Genomic DNA, 20,626 nt, shown 5'->3' with positions numbered 1-20,626 from the left:
CCTGAATGACATTTTCTGTATAAATTTCTAGAAATATTTATAAAAATATATATTCATTCTGAAAAGATAAGATTTCATACCAATGATCTTGACGAAGAACATTGACAACATTGGTTGGAGCTCTTCTGATGTCGGAATAATTTATATTTTATAGAGGCTTTATGATAGCATTGTTTACAACTTTTGCTCCGCCATTGAATTATCTCTGGTGAAAAAGTCTGAGAAATATGTACCTACATATATATATATTTATCAGAAAAATTGACGTATTTCCAAATTTACCAATGCTGAATGTTTGTGTTGTTCTATTTTCTTATTGCCTTCTCCTAACGCCATATTATTTTATATATTACTTAGGGAAAATTTTCAAATAAATATAACTCTTATATTACTGTATAACAGTCATATCAGATTCATTTAAAGCATAAAACAGTCGTCATTTTTTCATTTTCAAGCTATACTATAACATTTATTGTCTATAAACAGTATGGCCTCAAAGTTTAGTATTTTTTATTAACACTGTCAAAATCGCAAATTCTGGCAGAGATAATGCAAAATGATTCCATTAAACTTTGACTTGTGGATCAAATATGCCATTCCACAATAGTATTATCATCCTTAATTTAATGATTCTATTAGCAAGTCATTAAATAATAGAGAGGAATTAAATTGATAACGTTTGAGCAACAGCCATCAAAATAAGGCATTCATTAAATTCAATCCGTCATTCACTAATGCTGATTTGAACTATTTCTAGCAACTGAATGACGAATGTAAGACTCGGTAAATAAAAATAAAACATCATAATACAAATATTCCGTACTTTCAGAATACATAATACTAATGACATTTTATAACTTCTACCTGCATTTTATTATAAATTGGGACCCCTTGAAGGAGAGTCTCAGTACGATATTTTCTGTGGAAGTGGTTGTTTTAGTGACTCGAACGTTTTTTCTGAATTTTAATTCATAAACGGACAGATCATGAAGTGCAGTGGTTGTAATCCGTTAAGTCCTATTTACGATTTCATAGTTAATTATGGCCCACCTAGTATTGTTGTTAAATATATTAGTCATAAACCTTGTGATTCTCCATTTTTCCCATATTATTTAGAGGAGTTAGTACGAAAAAGATTCAGAAAAGAATTTAACGATAGGGAATATGTAATTTTATATGCTCTTTTGGCTAGAGCAGCAGACCCGATGTCATATTGCAAAAGAGGTGACAGACGTAAAACTGTGATGGACTTGGCGGTTGAAACTAAAGGTGAGTTTAACTATGAAATATATTTTAATAATAATAAAATTCTTTATGAATCCCTTCGACATTACAAAAAAAAATTATAGGACAGGTCAAATGAGATAAACTAGTACTACAAATGAGCCAACAAAGTTTAAGCAAAATGGCCATCTGCAAAGTATTCCGCTATACAATATTAAGATTTTTCAACCAATATGCGTTTTATGGTTTTTTTGAATTTCAACTCACTCAATCTTTTGATTTCATTTGGTAAATTATTGAAAATTTTTATGCCCTTATAAGATGGGCAAAGTTCAAATTTCGTTGTTCTATGTTGAGGTAAACACAATTTTTCAAAGTTTCTCGTACAATAATTGTTATAGATCGATAGTCCAATAAAATTTCCAATATAACGTTTTATAAACAATAGACATGTGTATATACAGGGTGTCCCGTAAAGACCACGTCAAACCGAGGGAGAATGTAGATCAAAGGATAACTCACCTGCTATGACAAAATTCCCATTATGAAAGTCTTACCGTTTCCGAGATATTTTTTTTTTTGAAAATAATTAATTTTTGCCCCTTTCAATAGTTCTGCCCTTACGGTTGGTACAATTTTACATCTTTCTGGTTAATTTTTTCAGTGAAATATTGCTGAAGAATGATTTCAACGTTTACATTAAAAACATCCTCCGAAAATTTTAAAGGGGGGCTATGAGAAATATTTTTATCGGAAATTTTGGTAGTGGATAATTTTGTTCATGAAGTTTAGCCCATCGTAGTGGAAAAAAAATGTACCGAGCTACTGCTGCACATTACACCAATAAATTGTCTATTTTATAGTGATTTCAAAGAGGTATCACACAAGTCATTTGTTGTTCAAAGAAAAAAGATATGGCTGTTTTTATCCAAATGGGTACGTTTCTGACAAAATCAAGTTTGTCAATTCTGTTAAGAAATCTTCGATGTTGCATTACTTAGTGAACAATGGCAATTGCTTACGTTTGAAAATATTACTCGCATAATTATTCACCTCAACGAAATTCAATTTTGCCGGCAAATTTTGGAAAACATCATGCAGATCCAGATTTCTTCAATAAGATCATTTGGAGCGACGAGTCTTCCTGTACCAAGGATGGGTACATGAAGACCTAAATCCTCTGGACTTTTAATATTGGAGCTGCCTAAAAGACAAAGTATACGCAACACCCATACGTGATGAAGCCGAATTGCGGATGCGTTCTCTCAATTCGGCATCATCACGTATGGGTGTTGCGTATACTTTGTCTTTTAGGCAGCCCCAATATTAAAAGTCCAGAGGATTCAGGTCTTCATGTACCCATCCTTGGTACAGGAAGACTCGTCGCTCCAAATAATAAAAGTCCATAGGATTTAGGTCAGGTGAACGAGGAGGCCACAAAATTTCCCCTTCTCTTCCAATCCACCGGTGGGGATAAGTTCTATGCAAATGTGCGGTAACTTCGAGTCAGTAATGTGCTGGGCATCCATCATGTTGAAACCACAGACTACATCGCAGCGCCAGTGGCACATCTTCCAATAAAATGGGCAGCTGGTTGGTTAAAAATTCCAAATAATAGTTTGCGTTCAGTGATGGCGGCAGTTCGATCGGGCCCAAAATTGCACCATTAAATATTCCAGTCCATAAATTGATCTTGAATCGATATTGTGATCTATTTCTCTCTCCTCGTGTGGATTTATGATATTCCAGCTATGCAAATTGTGGAGATTCATGTACCCATTCTTAGTATAGAAAGACTCGTCGCTCCAAATGATCTTATTAAAAAAATCAGGATCTGCATGATGTTTTCCAAAATTTGCCGGCAAAATTGAATTTCGTTGAGGCGAATAATTATGCGAGTAATATTTTCGCACGTAAACAATTGCCATTGTTCACTAAGTAATGCAACATCGAAGATTTTTTAACAGAATTGACAAACTTTATTTTGTCAGAAACGTACCCATTTGGATAAAAACAGCCATACCTTTTTTCTTTGAACAACAAATGTCTTGTGTGATACCTCTTTGAAATCACTTTTCATGGCGAGCTTATGCCATGAAAAGTGACACTTCTCCTCCTTGTGAAATAATATACTATTTACGAACTTCAGCTAATATTCAACCCATTTACTGAGACGATGTTATTCCAAAAATTTATATCCTTCGAAATTACAAATATCATTATGTCATTAAAAACCCGTAAATCTCCCGACATAAAGGAAATTGACAATAAATAAAGTACCCGAAAATCTTCCTAGAAAAGGGAATCAAGAAGTTTACGTACATTACTAACATCATAAGTTATAATAATATTTCAATATTAGAAAACAGCCTCACTCCGTTCGGCGGGCAATTTAAGCGAGCCATGAAAAGTCACTTCAACTCCGAATGAAATATGCTATTTTTTTTTCAAACGTTTTGTAATACATACAATCAAATTCTGAACAAAATCGTATGAGAATATATCAGATTTGCAAAGCTTTCATGGTTATATTTTATTATCATATGTTGGTACTCCGAACTCTCCGGCAGCCGTCACGGATTTATCTGTCACTTCATCGTTTATTACTGGACTACTGGATGCAGGAATATAGCTAGCCAAGATTTCAGAATAGTTATTTATAATACAAGTGCAGAAGGCATTGATATTCTTCTACGAGTTCAAAATTCAAAAACGAGCCACGAAGTGGCGAGTTTTGGAATGAACGAGTGGTAGAATGAGCCTTCTGTACGAGTATTATACATTATTTTCTCTAATTCATTGCATTTTCATTGAAATTAATGAAATATTTCCATAAATATAATTTAGTGATTTTTGCATTGAAAAATGTTGGTTGGCAGAACTGATTTCTTTAAGGCAATTTGATGAATTGACAGATAAAGCCGTAGCGGAAAGTTCGGAGTGCCAACATAGAATAATAAAATATAACCATGAAAACTGTGCGTTTCTGATATATTCTCGCACGATTTTGTTCTACAAGATGTGGAAGAATGAACGGAATAACCACAGAATTAGAGAAATAACCTTATTTGCCAGGTGAGAGGCAGATGATTGATTATTTATAATCATGCTGCTCATCTCGATTCTTCTGCATGCACTAGAATATCTGATAATTAATATTATCTGCAATTTTGTTCCAAAATTATGAATGTCAGATAAGATGTGATAACATCGAAGATAATATACATAACTTGACATCAACAAATTCAAAAACTGTTCAATGTCTTCAAATTCTAAAACCTTAGATTTTTTTGAAATATATTTTCTTTACAATAAAGCTTGTCATTTTGAATGATTTGTCGAAATCAATATAACGATACAGGTTGAGTATACAACATAACATCGAATAGGTTTTTTTTTCCATAAAGCTGAACTTTCATGAATTTTGCTTAAACATTCAAAATATGCGATAACAACGTTTTCTATTGTAAATAGGATGATTCTTCCTGGTCCATTAGTTGAATTTTGTATGTTCTCCCAATATTTTTTTGACTTCTGGGGAATTATTCTATTTCGTGCTTCTATCGCAATGCTTTTATTTCTGGAGGAATCTAGTTCATTCCAAAATCAGATATTTAAATGTATTCATTGATAATTGCGTCTTCAACACTTATTGAATTTTGAGTTTGTGATACAGACATCTGTTCTGCCAACCAACATTTTTCAATGCAAATATCAGTAAATGATATTTATTGAAAATATTCCATTAAATTCGATAAGAATGCAGTGAATTAGAGAAAATAATGTATAATTCTAGTACAGAAGTCTTATTCCAACACTCGTTCGTTCAAATAATGACGTTTAAATCAGAATTATTTATTCTTGTAAATGGTAACTAATTAATCGTTTCCGTAGCAACCACTTTTCCCTCCGCCGGAGGGAAAAGTATTTTTCCCTCCGGCGGAGGAAAAGTAGAACTTTTCGATGATCCTGTCAGTCGAGAAATGACGTTATTATGGTACGTTTGAAAAAAAAATATATTCATTGACAGCGCATGTGAGGAAGAATCAGGTACATGCAGTTTGAATTTTTTTGTATGCTTGATAAAAATAAATTAAATATAATAAAAAAATTGTGAAAAAAAAGTGATTGGGTTAAATAACATTCAATTCGTGGATATAATGTGATGAAAAACATTTTCGCATTCTTGGAAATTTTATCTCGTCTGCATTGTTTGGTTGAAGGTTAAAAGATGGTTAATATTCGGTTTCACAATTTTTTATAAAATAAAATTTTTATTTTGAAAAATGGTCATCGACGATACATACTCATTGTCAATAAGCATAGTTCAAATAAAACATTTTTTGTATTTTTTATTTCGTGTTCAAAGTTTCTGTTAGTTGGTGAATTTTGAAATTAATTTTCCTCGAAATCCTTTTTCATTTGGATTTTTCCTTAGACTGTTCATATATTTTATCATCTTCAGAATATTGATAAGAAGAATCGGAAATTGTCTCTGATGCATTGATTTTGATGCCAACATTGGTCACTCCTTGTTTGACGGAACACTATAGTAGTACCGTAACATATTTTGATCAATTTCAAAATTATCAATTCATGCCAAAAAATAGTTTACAATGTGAATTATTCATAAAATTCTTTCGTGTTCCAAAAGATTCAATGTTTCTCTCAGTTAAATAATTTAGCTTTTGTGAAGTGCTGAAAAAAGGATTCCTGACAAAGCATTCAACAATCAAATCAGGATTTTCCACGCCTATGGCTCGGACACACAAACAGTTAGCTCGATTGTGATTGGTGATGCTAAACTTGCATCTCTCTTGAATTCGGTATCGAGCACAAATGTTTACTTTCCGTTCCTTCTATCTTTATTCTGAGATATTGTCATATGATTTATATTGTAGGAGTTGAGATATTCTGTTATGAAAAAAATAATAATAATAATGTAATAATGATGCCCCTGAGTGAAATTTTTTCATATATTCTTATTTTTTTCCTCTCTTTAATTTCAGACGTAGAGTTAATCCAACTGTTCCTGGAAATGTTGAAATACCAAGACGATTTACTTGTTGATCCATTTGTACTTGATAACTACCATTTTTATCACAGTAACGCAGTTCTAAGGGCTGTTTCAGTTCAGTCGATAAAAATTGTGAAGCTCGCTCTGGAATTGAATTTTGAGCCGGATGAAAGATCATTCCGACGGAATACACCGTTGCACATTGCAGCATCATACAAACGGTTGAGCATCTCCAGATATTTATTGAACATTGATGTTGATGTTGATGCAGTTAACGTATATGGGGAAACACCCTTGTTTTTTGCTGTTAAAGACAAACAAATCGAGCAAGCGATTCTCCTGCTTCAGTACGGAGCAAATGTAAAAGCAAGGGATATACATGGAAATACAGTACTGCACGGTTTATGTTCCACAAAAGAAGGAATCGACATGGAAATGTGCGAATTTTTAGTGGAAGTCGGATGTGACCCTAATTTATTGGGAAAATATGGGCAGACTCCATTGCATAAGCTTGCTAAAAACCATGAAGCACCTCATGCAATGGAATGTGCCAAATATTTAATTGAAAATGGTGTAAATGTAAATTTCCAGGATGAATTCGGCGAAACAGCTTTACAAACCTTAGCGGAGTGTTGTGAAGAATACACCCCAATGTTCGAGTTACTTTTGAGAAGTGGGACTGATACGAAAATATTGAATGAGGAGGGGAGTACTTTCTTAGACATATTGCAACTGAATACGTGCAATTATACGAGACGAGAAATTCTGAGACATCTAATTATACTGGAATTTAAAGAAAATTTTCAATTCAGTGTTGATAGAATCCTCTCTAAAGATGAATTATTCCGAAAATATTGTAGAAAAGAATTAATACATTTCGAGTCTCTAAAAATACCACAATTTCAAACAGTACCGGAATATTCTCTTTACAAAATTCTGATTTCGACTCACAAGCAAGTAAGCAGATTATGTCAAAATCCAATTTTACAGTCAATAGTGTCAGAATTCGAAGAACGAGAATATCCAATGTATGGCGCTGATCTGAAAACGAAAATGGAGTCTGGGTTGCGACTATTTTTGGATGAAGAAAGAGCTCTTGAAATTTTATCAATTATCTCTAACGGAGTGCTAAATTATGATGTCATGATAGAAATGATGAAATATGTCAAATTACAAGAATTGGAAATATATTTATCGACGAAACACAATTCAAAAGATGAAGAAAAAGGAAAGCAAAATATTAAAAAAAGTAAAAAAGTGAAGAAAGTCAAAGTTCATGCAACTAAATATAAAACTAGAAAACACAAAAAAAAATTAATGAATTCAATATATTGACTTCCATAGGCTATTGCTTCTTTCATCAACTAATTGATTTGAATTTTATATTTGTTTTATCGATATGTTTCATTGCTTCTTTCATCAACTAATTGATTTGAATTTTATATTTGTTTTATCGATATGTTTCATTTACTTTTTTTGATAATTGTATATTGTTTCGTAAAGCCGACATTAATTTCCAATATTTATTAATTATATTATTCAGTTACAAAATAGTGTTTTTAAATATTCTCTTGTTCCCATTCCTTTTGAGAAGTAGTGAGCGAACGAATTCAATGTAGATGATTTTTCTCTTGGTCATCATTCGGCCTTTTCTGAGTCGTCGGTACAATAGCGCTGGTAGCGGAGTGAAATCGAAAAGCACCAGGGCCGTAGCTAGCCAAACTACCGCCCTAGTTGGAGATCAAATTTGACGCTCTAACAAAAGCTAAATCTGGAAAATGCTAAAAATTAATGTTGGATAATCGGGTTATAGGGCCCGCTCTAGCGTTTTGCCTCCTCCGCAAAAATATTCAAGTCGTGACTCTTGCAGGTTTGGGTTTTTGTTCTGAGCAAAAGTGTGGTGTGAAAAGTGGGTGGTTTTGGTTGGATTGATGAATATGCATTCACAGATTCAGTGTAAAAAACTTAACTCTTCTTTCATGGAAAGCATTTGAGGAAAAAAAAAAGTTTTTCAAGTGTAATTATTTTTTATGGATTCAAATGTAAATCGAATAAACGCCCATGAATAACTCGTTCAATATAGGTAATAGTAAATTAGTTATAAACTGGATATGGATCCAAGAATCTTAGAAGTATTGCTATATAATTTGATTACCTAAAATGAGAAAAAACAAAAGGTTCGAAAAATGGGCGATTCCTTGAGGAAAACTGAAAGGAGTGGTTAATAAAAAGAGTTTTGAGCTAACCTGAAGAATATTAAGCTTTTTAGACCATCATTAAATAATGAGATCCCCAAAGAAAATTATTGTTATGAGGAAATCAAATCCACCATCAAGGATTTTAAAGAAGCTTACAGTCAAATTTCTATAAGTAACATTGAGAAAGAAATAACCTTCAAAATACATCGAATATATCACAATTTTAAAATAAGGCACAAATTGGTTCATGACAATACGGTTGATAATGAGTTATCCAAAATGGAAATATACATACAAATACGTGAAGAACTAAGATTATGGCCATTATGAGCTCAGAAGTAATTGAAATATCAAACATATAGCATTGAAGGAATTATCTGAAATCAAATCGAAGTAATCCAAATATATTTTTTACGGATCCAAGGAGCTTTTTACAAACTCCTAAATATCATGTAAAAGATCAACAAAAAACTTATTCTGAACTCTGTTCATTATGATTAGAGTAGAATGCGCATACGCAATTTGATTTTCAAATCAACACACATGATGGGTGTTAGGTTCAGGGATTCAGCAATATCAGTAAAATATTTCTCTAATTCTGTGGTTATTCCGTTCATTCTTCCACATCTTGTAGAACAAAATCGTGCGAGAATATATCAGAAACGCACAGTTTTCATGGTTATATTTTATTATTCTATGTTGGCACTCCGAACTTTCCGCTACGGCTTTATCTGTCAATTCATCAAATTGCCTTAAAGAAATCAGTTCTGCCAACCAACATTTTTCAATGCAAAAATCACTAAATTATATTTATGGAAATATTTCATTAATTTCAATGAAAATGCAATGAATTAGAGAAAATAATGTATAATACTCGTACAGAAGGCTCATTCTACCACTCGTTCATTCCAAAACTCGCCACTTCGTGGCTCGTTTTTGAATTTTGAACTCGTGGAAGAATATCAATGCCTTCTGCACTTGTATTATAAATAACTATTCTCTAATTCTGTGGTTATTCCGTTCATTCTTCCACATCTTGTAGAACAAAATCGTGCGAGAATATATCAGAAACGCACAGTTTTCATGGTTATATTTTATTATTCTATGTTGGCACTCCGAACATTCCGCTACGGCTTTATCTGTCAATTCATCAAATTGCCTTAAAGAAATCAGTTCTGCCAACCAACATTTTTCAATGCAAAAATCACTAAATGATATTTATGGAAATATTTCATTAATTTCAATGAAAATGCAATGAATTGGAGAAAATAATGTATAATACTCGTACAGAAGGCTCATTCTACCACTCGTTCATTCCAAAACTCGCCACTTCGTGGCTCGTTTTTGAATTTTGAACTCGTGGAAGAATATCAATGCCTTCTGCACTTGTATTATAAATAACTATTAATCGACAATTATGTTATATAAGGATCAAGTTTGTAATTCAGAATATTAGTTTGTTTTGTATAGTGTATTAAAAAGGTTAACAGATAATATGACTGATATCTCGCGAATAGTTTTTCCACAGCTTAGATGCATTCGGGCATATTTAGACGATGCCGATATGAATAAAATTTCATTCGAATAATTTGTGACTTTGGAATAAATGTTGCACGTCTTTCTTTGAAGTACCTCACAATTAAAATAACTCTAACCGTAAATAATAGTTTTCCGTTGATTACATATCTTGGTCCGAAATTGACTAGAAAATATATTTATTTAATTCTTCACCTCATTTATTCTGTGAACTCATATAATACTGAAAAATATTTTTAGGATTGAAGAACTACCTCAATAAGTCAACAAGAATTTAATCGAGAGAAGTCAAATTTCGATGAAAATTATAGAAAAATAAAAAAAATAAAATCATAATTCAAAAAAAAAATTTGAGAACAATCTCAACAGAAATTTCTTCAGTTTTATAATATACTGCCTGAATGACATTTTCTGAATAAATTTCTAGAAATATTTATAAAAATATATATTCATTCTGAAAAGATAAGATTTCATACCAATGATCTTGACGAAGAACATTGACAACATTGGTTGGAGCTCTTCTGATGTCGGAATTATTTATATTTTATAGAGGCTTTATGATAGCATTGTTTACAACTTTTGCTCCGCCATTGAATTATCTCTAGTGAAAAAGTCTGAGACGTCACATTCACATTCATTCACATTCTGTATTTTTGTGTTAATGCAATGAACAAAGATTATGAACTGAAGAATTGTCCTGAAAATGATTCAAATGTAATAATAACTTCTCGAGATTTTTTGAATATTGGATGAAATGTTTGTAATTCACAAATAAAATATGGAAATAGTTGCCGTCCACCAAGGTAATTTATTGAAAAAGTCCATGAATTTGAGCCGAACGAAAATTTAGTGAGTAATAGATAGATTAACTTTATTTGATCCATTATATCTTACAGATGTGAATCACGTTACAACAACAAATTCAAAAAAAAACCTATAACCTACTATTTAACTTTAAGCTACAACCTATCCTTAACATTATCTAATAATTAATTACTCTAAAGTTCATTTAAATCTTCATCATCCATGAATTCTTTAACACTATAATAACATTTTCGAAGCAAAAATTTTTTTAACGATTTCTTTTGTTGTACAATATGCCTACTTTTAAAATATTGAGGTAATTTATTCCAGATTGTTAGTATATAATGGGTAACATTTTTCTGTATATATGTGCGTTTTGGTTTTTCAACACTTAAATAGGTCTTGCCCCTAGTATTATATTCATGTTTTAATTGGAAAGATTTAAAATCATTATAATTATTGATTATATACATTACGCTTTCATATATGTATAAACTGTACAAAGTTAGAATTTTATAAGCAATAAAAACACCTTTACATGAGTCATCAGGTCTCAATCTAAAAATACTTCTTAAACATCTTTTTTGAAGAATGAAGATTCTATCAATTTCAACCGAATTCGCCCAAAAGATTATTCCATACCTAAGTCTGGACTGCACATAGGCATGGTATGCTGTCAGTGCCGCTTCAATACCAATCGTTCTCGACAGGCTTCTCAATGCATAGCAATATCTTGCTAGGCCTGTGGCCACATGTTCGATTTGTGACCTCCAATTTAGGTTCTGATCAATGTACACCCCTAAGAATGATATGGACTCTTCAGCTGCAATATATTTATTTTTATAAGTAACATTCAAAGCATCTTGTTGGCTCCAATCTCTGAATAAAATCACCTTTGTTTTATTGACGTTTATTTCAAGGTCATTGTTTATAAACCATTCATCCATGTTCTTTAAGTCCTCCTCCAAACGAGTTCTACATCCATCAGCAGTGGTACCTGAACAAATCACCGAAACATCATCAGCAAACATTACAGCATTATTTGTTGTGACCTGTATTAAATCATTGGTGTAGATTATGTACAGTAGTGGGCCTAGTATCGAGCCCTGAGGAACACCTCTCTCTATTTGAATTGCATCAGAGATTATTTGTGTACCATCTATTCCTTTTTCTACCGTCCTTTGAATTCTATTTTTTAGGTATGATCTGAATAGCTTCAATGCAGCGCCTCTTATTCCATATTTCTCCATTTTTTTCAGCAATATCTCATGATTCACTCTATCAAAGGCTTTTGATAGGTCCAAACAGAGTGCCACTGTTTTTTGATTTCTGTTTAAAGATTTTATGGTTGAATTTAAAGCTTGATATATAGCATTTATTGTTGATCTTCCCCTTCTGTATCCACATTGTTGTTCTACCAAAATATTTTGTGCCTCAAGAAAGTTTATGATCTTATCAAAAATTATTCTCTCAAAAATCTTATTCAAATTAGAGAGAATAGATATTGGTCGGTAATTATCATAGTTGTTCATATCTCCCTTCTTGTGTATTGGTTTTATCCAAGCTTCTTTAAGGACTTGTGGATATTTCCCTGTTTCTAATATCAAATTGATTATATGTGTTAATGGTTTTGTCAATAATGGAGCACTGATTTTTAATAGGTCAATGGGAATCTCATCATATCCCACTGATTTTTTATTCTTTAACTGCATGATGTAGTTGTACATTTCTTGCTCTAAAACAGGACTCAGAAAAATGCTCCTATCACTTGATCTTATGTTCAAATCTTCATTGGTTATTTGTTTGTCATTCTTAGTGAGTTTCAAAAAGTTCATATTCATCTCATTCAAAATGGTTTTTTCATCTTTGTTAGGAAATGTCTTAAATAATGTATTCGTGTTCTTTACCTGTTTTGTTGCATTATTGATTAGTGTCCAGGTGGCTTTGGTTTTATTTCCAGATTGTTCAATATATGCTCTCTTTGAATAATATGTACCTACATATATATATTTATCAGAAAAATTGACGTGTTTCCAAATTTACCAATGCTGAATGTTTGTGTTGTTCTATTTTCTTATTGACTTCTCCTAACGCCATATTATTTTATATATTACTTAGAGAATACTTTCATTTGAAATATAATTCTTATATGACTGTAATAACAGTCATGTCAGATTCATTTAAAGCATAAAACAGTCGTCATTTTTTCTTTTTAAAGCTTAACTATAACGTTAATTGTCTATAAACAGTATGACCTCAAATTTTAGTATTTTTTTTATTAACACTGTCAAAATCGCAAATTCTGGCAGAAATAATGCAAAATGATTCCATGAAACTATGACTTGTGGATCAAATATGCCATTCCACAATAGTATTATCATCCTTAATTGAATGATTCTATTAGCAAGTCATTAAATAATAGACAGGAATTAAATTGATAACGTTTGAGCAACAGCCATCAAAATAAGGCATTCATTAAATTCAATCCGTCATTCACTAATGCTGATTTGAACTATTTCTAGCAACTGAATGACGAATGTTAGACTCGGTAAATAAAAATAAAACATCATAATACAAATATTCCGTACTTTCAGAATACATAATACTAATGACATTTTATAACTTCTACCTGCATTTTATTATAAATCCCTTGAAGGATAGTCTCAGTACGATATTTTCTGTGGAAGTGGTTGTTTTAGTGACTCGAACATTTTTTTCTGAATTTTAATTCATAAACTGACGGATCATGAAGTGTGGTTGTAATCCGTTAAGTTCTATTTACGATTTCATAGTTAATTATGGCCCAGCTAGTATTGTTGTTAATTATGTTAATCATAGATCTCGTGATTCTCCATTTTTCGATTATTATTTAGAGGAGTTAGTACGAAAAAGATTCAGAAAAGAATTTAAAGATAGGGAATATGAAATTTTATATGCTCTTTTGGTAAGAGCAGCAGACCCGATGTCATATTGCAAAAGAGGTGACAGACGTAAAACTGTGATGGACTTGGCGGTTGAAACTAAAGGTGAGTTTAACTATAAATTATATTTCAATAATGATAATAATTCTTTATTAATCCCTTCCACTTTACAGAAAGAATGTATAGGACAGGTCAAATGAGATAAACTAGTACTACAAATGAGCCAACAAAGTTTAAGCAAAATGGCCATCTGCAAAGTATTCCGCTGTACTATATTAGGATTTTTCAACCAATATGCGTTTTATGGTTTTTTTTGAATTTCAACTCACTCAATCTTTTGATTTCATTTGGTAAATTATTGAAAATTTTTATGTCCTTATAAGATGGGCAAAGTTCAAATTTCGTTGTTCTTTGTTGAGGTAAACACAATTTTTCAAAGTTTCGCGTACAATAATTGTGATAGATCTTTATTCTGAGATATTGTCATATGATTTATATCGTAGGAGTTGAGATATTCTGTTATAAAAAAAATAATAATAATGTAATAATGATGCCTCTGAATAAATTTTTCATATATTCTTATATTTTTCCTCTCTTTAATTTCAGACATAGAGTTAATCCTACTGTTCCTGGAAATGTTGAGATTCCAAGACGATTTACTTGCTGATCCAATTCAACGTGGTATCTACCATTTTTATCACAGTAACCTCAGTTCTAAGGGCTGTTTCAGTTCAGTCGATAAAAATTGTGAAGCTCGCTCAGGAATTGAATTTAGAGCCGGATGAAAGATCATTCCGACGGAATACACCGTTGCACATTGCAGCATCATACAAACGGTTGAGCATCACCAGATATTTATTGAACAATGATGTTGATGTTGATGCAGTTAACGTATATAGGGAAACACCCTTATTTTTTGCTGTTAAAAACAAACAAATCGAGCAAGCGATTCTCCTGCTTCAGTACGGAGCAAATGTAAATGCAAGGGATATACATGGAAATACAGTACTGCATGTTTCATGTTCCACACAAGAAGGAATCGACATGGAAATGTGCGAATTTTTAGTGGAAGTCGGATGTGACCCTAATTTATTGGGAAAATATGGGCAGACTGCATTGCATAAGCTTGCTAAAAATCATGAAGCACCTCATGCAATGGAATGTGCCAAATATTTAATTGAAAATGGTGTAAATGTAAATTTCCAGGATGAATTCGGCGAAACAGCTTTACAAACCTTAGCGGATTGTTGTGAAGAATACACCCCAATGTTCGAGTTGCTTTTGAGAAGTGGGACTGATACGAAAATATTGAATGAGGAGGGGAGTACTTTCTTAGACATATTGAAACTGAATACGTGCAATTATAGGAGACGAGAAATTCTGAGACATCTAATTATACTGGAATTTAAAGAAAATTTTCAATTCAGTGTTGATAGAATCCTCTCTAAAGATGAATTATTCCGAAAATGTTGTAGAAAAGAATTAATACATTTCGAGTCTCTAAAAATACCACAATTTCAAACGCCGGTAAGGTTAGCTCCCGGCCGGCCAGCTCCACGGGCACCATTCATTCCCCCACGGTCAAACACACTTTCGTCATTTTCGATATTTGAATTGAATTTCTAGATGCGTGAATGTAATAAATCTTATAGAAAAATGAAAGATCTAGCGAGTAGTAATTTTTCTTTTACATAAGCTACATCTAAGGATCAATTCCAGGATGGAATTGAAGAATTTCATGCCGGCCGAAGAGATTTTCGTGATTTTTATATTTTCCGAATGAGCGGCCAAAGATGAAATTTAGTCCATGGTATGAAGGATTGAAAAAGCCATAAATATTTAAATTTTTGTTCACATTGGTTAACCCTGTGGCCCCAGCTCCACGACCTGAATAGTCTGATATCGTGCCGGCCGGATAGTTTTTCGTGTTTTTTATGTTCTTCGAATAAGCGGCCAAAGATGAAATTTAGTCCATGGTATGAAGGATTGAAAAAGCCATAAATATTGTTTTTTGGGTACCTCTAAAGGCCCAGCTCCACGACTTGAATTGTATGATGTCATGCCGGCCGGAAATTCAATTCAAATATCGAAAATGACGAAAGTGTGTTTGACCGTGGTGGAATGAATGGTGCCCGTGGAGCTGGCCGGCCGGGAGCTAACCTTACCGGAGTCAATTTCAAACAGTACCAGAATATTCTCTTTACAAAATTCTGATTTCGACTCACAAGCAAGTAAGCAGATTATGTCAAAATCCAATTTTACAGTCAATAGTGTCAGAATTCGAAGAACGAGTATATCCAATTTATGGCTTTGATCTGAAAACTAAAATGGAGTCTGGGTTGCGACTATTTTTGGATGAAGAAAGAGCTCTTGAAATTTTATCAATCATCTCTAACGGAGTGCTAAATTATGATGTCATGATAGAAATCATGAAATATGTCAAATTACAAGAATTGAAAATATATTTATCGACGAAACACAATTCAAAAGAAGAAGAAGAAGGAAAGCAAAATATTAAAAAAAGTAAAAAAGTGAAGAAAGTCAAAGTTCATGCAACTAAATATAAAACTAGAAAACATAAAAAAAATTAATGAATTCAATATATTGACTTCCATAGGCTATTGCTTCTTTCATCAACTAATTGATCAATTAATCAAGAATTAATTCAAACAAGAGACAGATTTGAATTTTATATTTGTTTTATCGATATGTTTCATTTACTTTTTTTGATAATTGTATATTGTTTCGTAAAGCCGACATTAATTTTCAATATTTATTAATTATATTATTCAGTTACAAAATAGTGTTTGAATATTCTCTTGTTCCCATTCCTTTTGAGAAGTAGTGAGCGAACGAATTCAATGTAGGTAGATGATTTTTCTCTTGGTCATCATTCGGCCTTTTCTGAGTCGTCGGTACAATAGCGCTGGTAGCGGTGTGCAATCGAAAAGCACCAGGGCCGTAGCTAGCCAAACTACCGCCCTAGTCGGAGATCAAATTTGGCGCTCTAACAGAAGCTAAATCTGGAAAATGCTAAAAATTAATGTTGGATAATTGGGTTATAGGGCCCGCTCTAGCGTTTTGCCTCCTCCGCAAAAATATTCAAGTCGTGACTCTTGCAGGTTTAGGTTTTTGTTCTGAGCAAAAGTGTGGTGTGAAAAGTGGGTGGTTTTGATTAGATTGGTGAATTTGCATTCACAGATTCAGTGTAAAAAACTCAACTCTTCTTTCATGGAAAGCATTTGAGGAAAAAAAATGTTTTTCAAGTGTAATTATTTTTTATGGATTCAAATGTAAATCGAATAAACGCGCTCAACTGAATTCTTATGAATGAATTATGAATATAGGCAATTAAAGGTGACACTATCAAATTAATAAAATCTCAAAAAGAACAACATAAGAACACATCAAAATGTGTATGTATCATTATCTAGCAGTCACAGTTACAACAAATTGTACTTTTTTCCTAAGTTACTTTTTATTCGGTCTTTGAATTTGGAATATTGATAACGATATATTTTGAAATATTTCTCGAAATAGAAAGGAATGTTGAAGTTCAAATTACTAGATTGAGTTCATTGAAATCAGGAGACCATCTGGACTAAGAACTAAGACAATGTTTTGTCTGTATATTAACTGTGTCCGTGAAGTATGGAAAAAATTCATTTTTTGGTAAACAGACCATTTCAAGAAGTAATCCTGAAACACGTCGATTTTTGATTCAAATTTACTGTATTTTGAAATAATAATCTAATATACAGGGTGAATTATTTTCGAGTAATGATGTCACCGTCATTTTTTTTAATGGAACACCCCCATTTTGTCTCAATTTTCGGATTACTCAAGCTAAGCTGATTCCAAAAATGAATCACAGGTTGATTCTAATTGGTACAGGGTGGACAAAAATACAATAGTTTTGTGTGTGCTCATGAAGTAATAATAATAATAAATCAGTTTATTGTTCATCACAAATACACCTGTGTTACAAATTTTGAAAACTCTCAGATGAACAATTGGCACTTGGTTCAGACACCTTGGAACAAGGGTCTGCTCTACCACCAATGCCACACATTATTTGAACAAATTGAGCGAAATGGCATATAGTGTTAATATACATATATATAATTTGTGAAAAAAAAAAATGAAAAATAAAAAATGAGAAAACGAAAAAGAAGAGAAAAAGAAAGAACGAGGAAGAAGGGAGGGATAAGAGGAATATGACATGAGTCTGTTTGCACCTACAAATATCAATTCTGTGTTTGCAATAAATGACTTTTTAATATTCTCTTGAACACACCTGGGCTTGAACCAACATCTAAAAGTCTTAGCCTTAACAACCCATTCATAATGACAGCAATATTATAAGAGAAAGATCTCTTGAAGACTTCTCTTCTATGAGCGGGGATGGTAAGTAAAACCCTCTGGCGTATATTTAAATTATGTATGTCAGTTCGATACCTCAACCTATCATGTAAGTAAGTGGGAGATTTAAACTTGATTATTTTAAAAAAGAAACATGACATATGTAATTGTCGGCGATTGCACATATTAAGCCAGTTACAATCTTTAAGCTTGTAGGATACTCTCTGACCTCTTCTAATACCAAAAATCATTCGAAGGCAAGAGTTCTGCACCTTCTGTATTCGCCCTTTATCCGAATAATCCAAACAGGGACCTATACACCATCACAATGATCAAAATGTGATAGAACGAGGGAATCGCATAACATTATTTTAGTTTTTATATCTAAAAAATGTCTTTGTGCATAAATCAATTTTATGGCAGAGTAGGCGAGTTGCATTTTATTTGTGACATGACCTTTGAACCTTAATTTATTATCTATAGTCAACCCAAGACTTTTGCCTTCAACTACAAAAGGTATAACATCATCACCTATTTTCAACATGATCGAATCCAAGCAAGTCTGGCGGAGCGAATCTTCACAAAATAACAAAGCTTTGGATTTACCAGGGTTTATTTTTAGGAGGTGGTTGCAAGAGGTGGCTACCAAGTGGAATAGATCATTGTTAATTAAATTTATTACTTGTTCCAATTCTTCAAATTCAAAAGTGCAGTATAACTGTGTATCATCGGCGTAGAAGTGATAGTCGCAAAATCTGAGGGAATACCTAAATCTGAAGGTATAAATTATATATAGAAGTGGGCCCAGGATACTCCCCTGAGGAACACCAGAATGTATCCGTCTCTCCGATGAAACATTTCCATCCAGCTGAACACGCTGAAACCTATCTGAAAGATAGGATCTCAGAAATGCCGACGCTTCCTCCCCAAAACCTATAAAATGAGAGATTGCCACAAGTGTTTCATGATTGATCATGTCAAATGCTTTAGTATAATCCAGCAAAATCAAGACAGCAATCTTACCCTTTTCACGTGCTTTTAACAAATCATCAACAATATCTTGTTACGGTTTGAATTTGAATTTAATTATTTACAGTATTCCTTATAATTTGTTCCTGTGGTTAATGATTTCTGTAACAGGAGGTATGTTGCATTGCCGGTAGATGTCATGTTATAGCGTTAAATTCAAACTTGCATTTAAAACACAAAAAGTAACATCAACACGTTCAGTTTTTTCATTCATTTTTTTGTATCTCGGTTATCATTCAATTTGAGTTCTTTTGAAAATGCATTTCGAATATCGTTCTTTTTCCATCGTAGCCTCTCACAGAGTAACAACGAAATTTTGGCGAGCAGTAGAGTTTAAAGTCGGCATTTTTTGAAATTTATTATGGTAGCTGAATTAATTTTTCTGCTAAGGCAATAATCAATTTAATTTGGATAGCCTAGTCAAATCAAGTATTTATTTTGTGAGCTACAATTGAGTGAAAATCCTCGACAACGAGGGTAAGTTACCTTGTGATCAATTTGAATTGAATTTTAAAGTAATACATACTTTTTTCTGTCATTCTTAGATTTTTATTATATGGTAATTTTTTTTCTATTGGACGTATTGGTATCATTCAAGATCTTCACGAAAATTGCGAGTTAATGGTGCATACCTCCTGGGAAAATTGTTCAATTGGTCCTACATTTGTTGCTAGAGATTTTCATACCGTTTCATTTTGAGTCACTTGGTACAGTTGGCTTGGGGAGGAGATTCACCCTAATCTAAGTATATATAAAACCGCTTGCACATATACGTCAAACTCTAAACGTAAAATCACAGCCCAAACGGGACCATCTAGAGCAAAAATGACAAGAATAAGACCCCCCTCAAAATCGTCTGGAGATCCCGGGAAAAATCCCAAACCTTCGATTCTCCCCGCGGTTTTCGAGTATACGGGGTGTTTCGGATCATTTTGACATTTCAAGTCCCATATTTCTGTGGTATCTGTGGACAATTTGGCTGTCAGTGTCATGTTAATAATAAATATTCCATTTCGATATATGAAAGTTCTTGAAAAAGTTTGCAGTTTCCAAAATTGTTATTCAATATTTAAATAAATGCCGACAGATAAAATGCAAAGTCTTCGGCGAATCGAAAATTCGATAGATATTTGTCAAAATTTGCAAATGAACATTGATATCATCATCGAATGCATTTCCCTCAACTCAGGTTCGTTTGAAGGGTTTGTATTATTTGGAATTAATTGATTGAATGTTACTTTAATTCAGGAATTTTTCGTTTATTTTCCACAAACTATAAAACTACATTCCCTTTCGTGAGAATTTGAATTTATTGCGACAGAAGATGGAACTACCAAAGAGAACAGAAGCTTCATTCATCAATTCAGTCTTGGATTGGAGTCAAAGTTATGCTACTATGAAACAGTATTAAACAGATAGAAAAACTCCTTATAGATAATTCACAATTGGCTTTATTACTGGAAAAAAAGAGCCAAGTTAGTCAGATAATAGTCAAAAGTTTCCATGTGTTTTTTGAATATCTAAAATATACACTT

At 32.5% G+C, this 20,626-nt stretch overlaps 1 protein-coding gene across 1 annotated transcript; it reads left to right on the top strand.

Moving 5' to 3' along the window:
* The first annotated feature begins 537 nt into the window (after nt 1-537).
* On the top strand, nt 538-19,001 carry LOC123680914. The gene is made up of 6 exons (XM_045619036.1): nt 538-1,269; nt 6,234-7,550; nt 13,572-13,805; nt 14,344-15,232; nt 18,055-18,107; nt 18,859-19,001. The coding sequence occupies exons 1-6, from the start codon at nt 987-989 to the stop codon at nt 18,999-19,001; spliced, it is 2,919 nt and encodes a 972-aa protein (XP_045474992.1). The 5' UTR covers nt 538-986.
* Nucleotides 19,002-20,626: the final 1,625 nt, after the last annotated feature.

Source organism: Harmonia axyridis, chromosome 5 (assembly GCF_914767665.1).
Source record: "Harmonia axyridis chromosome 5, icHarAxyr1.1, whole genome shotgun sequence".
NCBI classification, from domain to species: Eukaryota; Metazoa; Arthropoda; class Insecta; order Coleoptera; family Coccinellidae; genus Harmonia; species Harmonia axyridis.
This window is presented reverse-complemented; position numbering and strand designations above follow the sequence as displayed.

What these genes read in the sequence shown, in the direction of transcription:
- LOC123680914 (XM_045619036.1), top strand. Translation starts at nt 987, where the DNA reads ATGAAGTGCAGTGGTTGTAATCCGTTAAGTCCTATTTACGATTTCATA. An exon ending in CTTGGCGGTTGAAACTAAAG is followed by an intron (nt 1,270 to 6,233) that starts GTGAGTTTAACT and finishes CTTTAATTTCAG; the next exon opens with ACGTAGAGTTAATCCAACTG. An exon ending in TAAAACTAGAAAACACAAAA is followed by an intron (nt 7,551 to 13,571) that starts AAAAATTAATGA and finishes ACGATTTCATAG; the next exon opens with TTAATTATGGCCCAGCTAGT.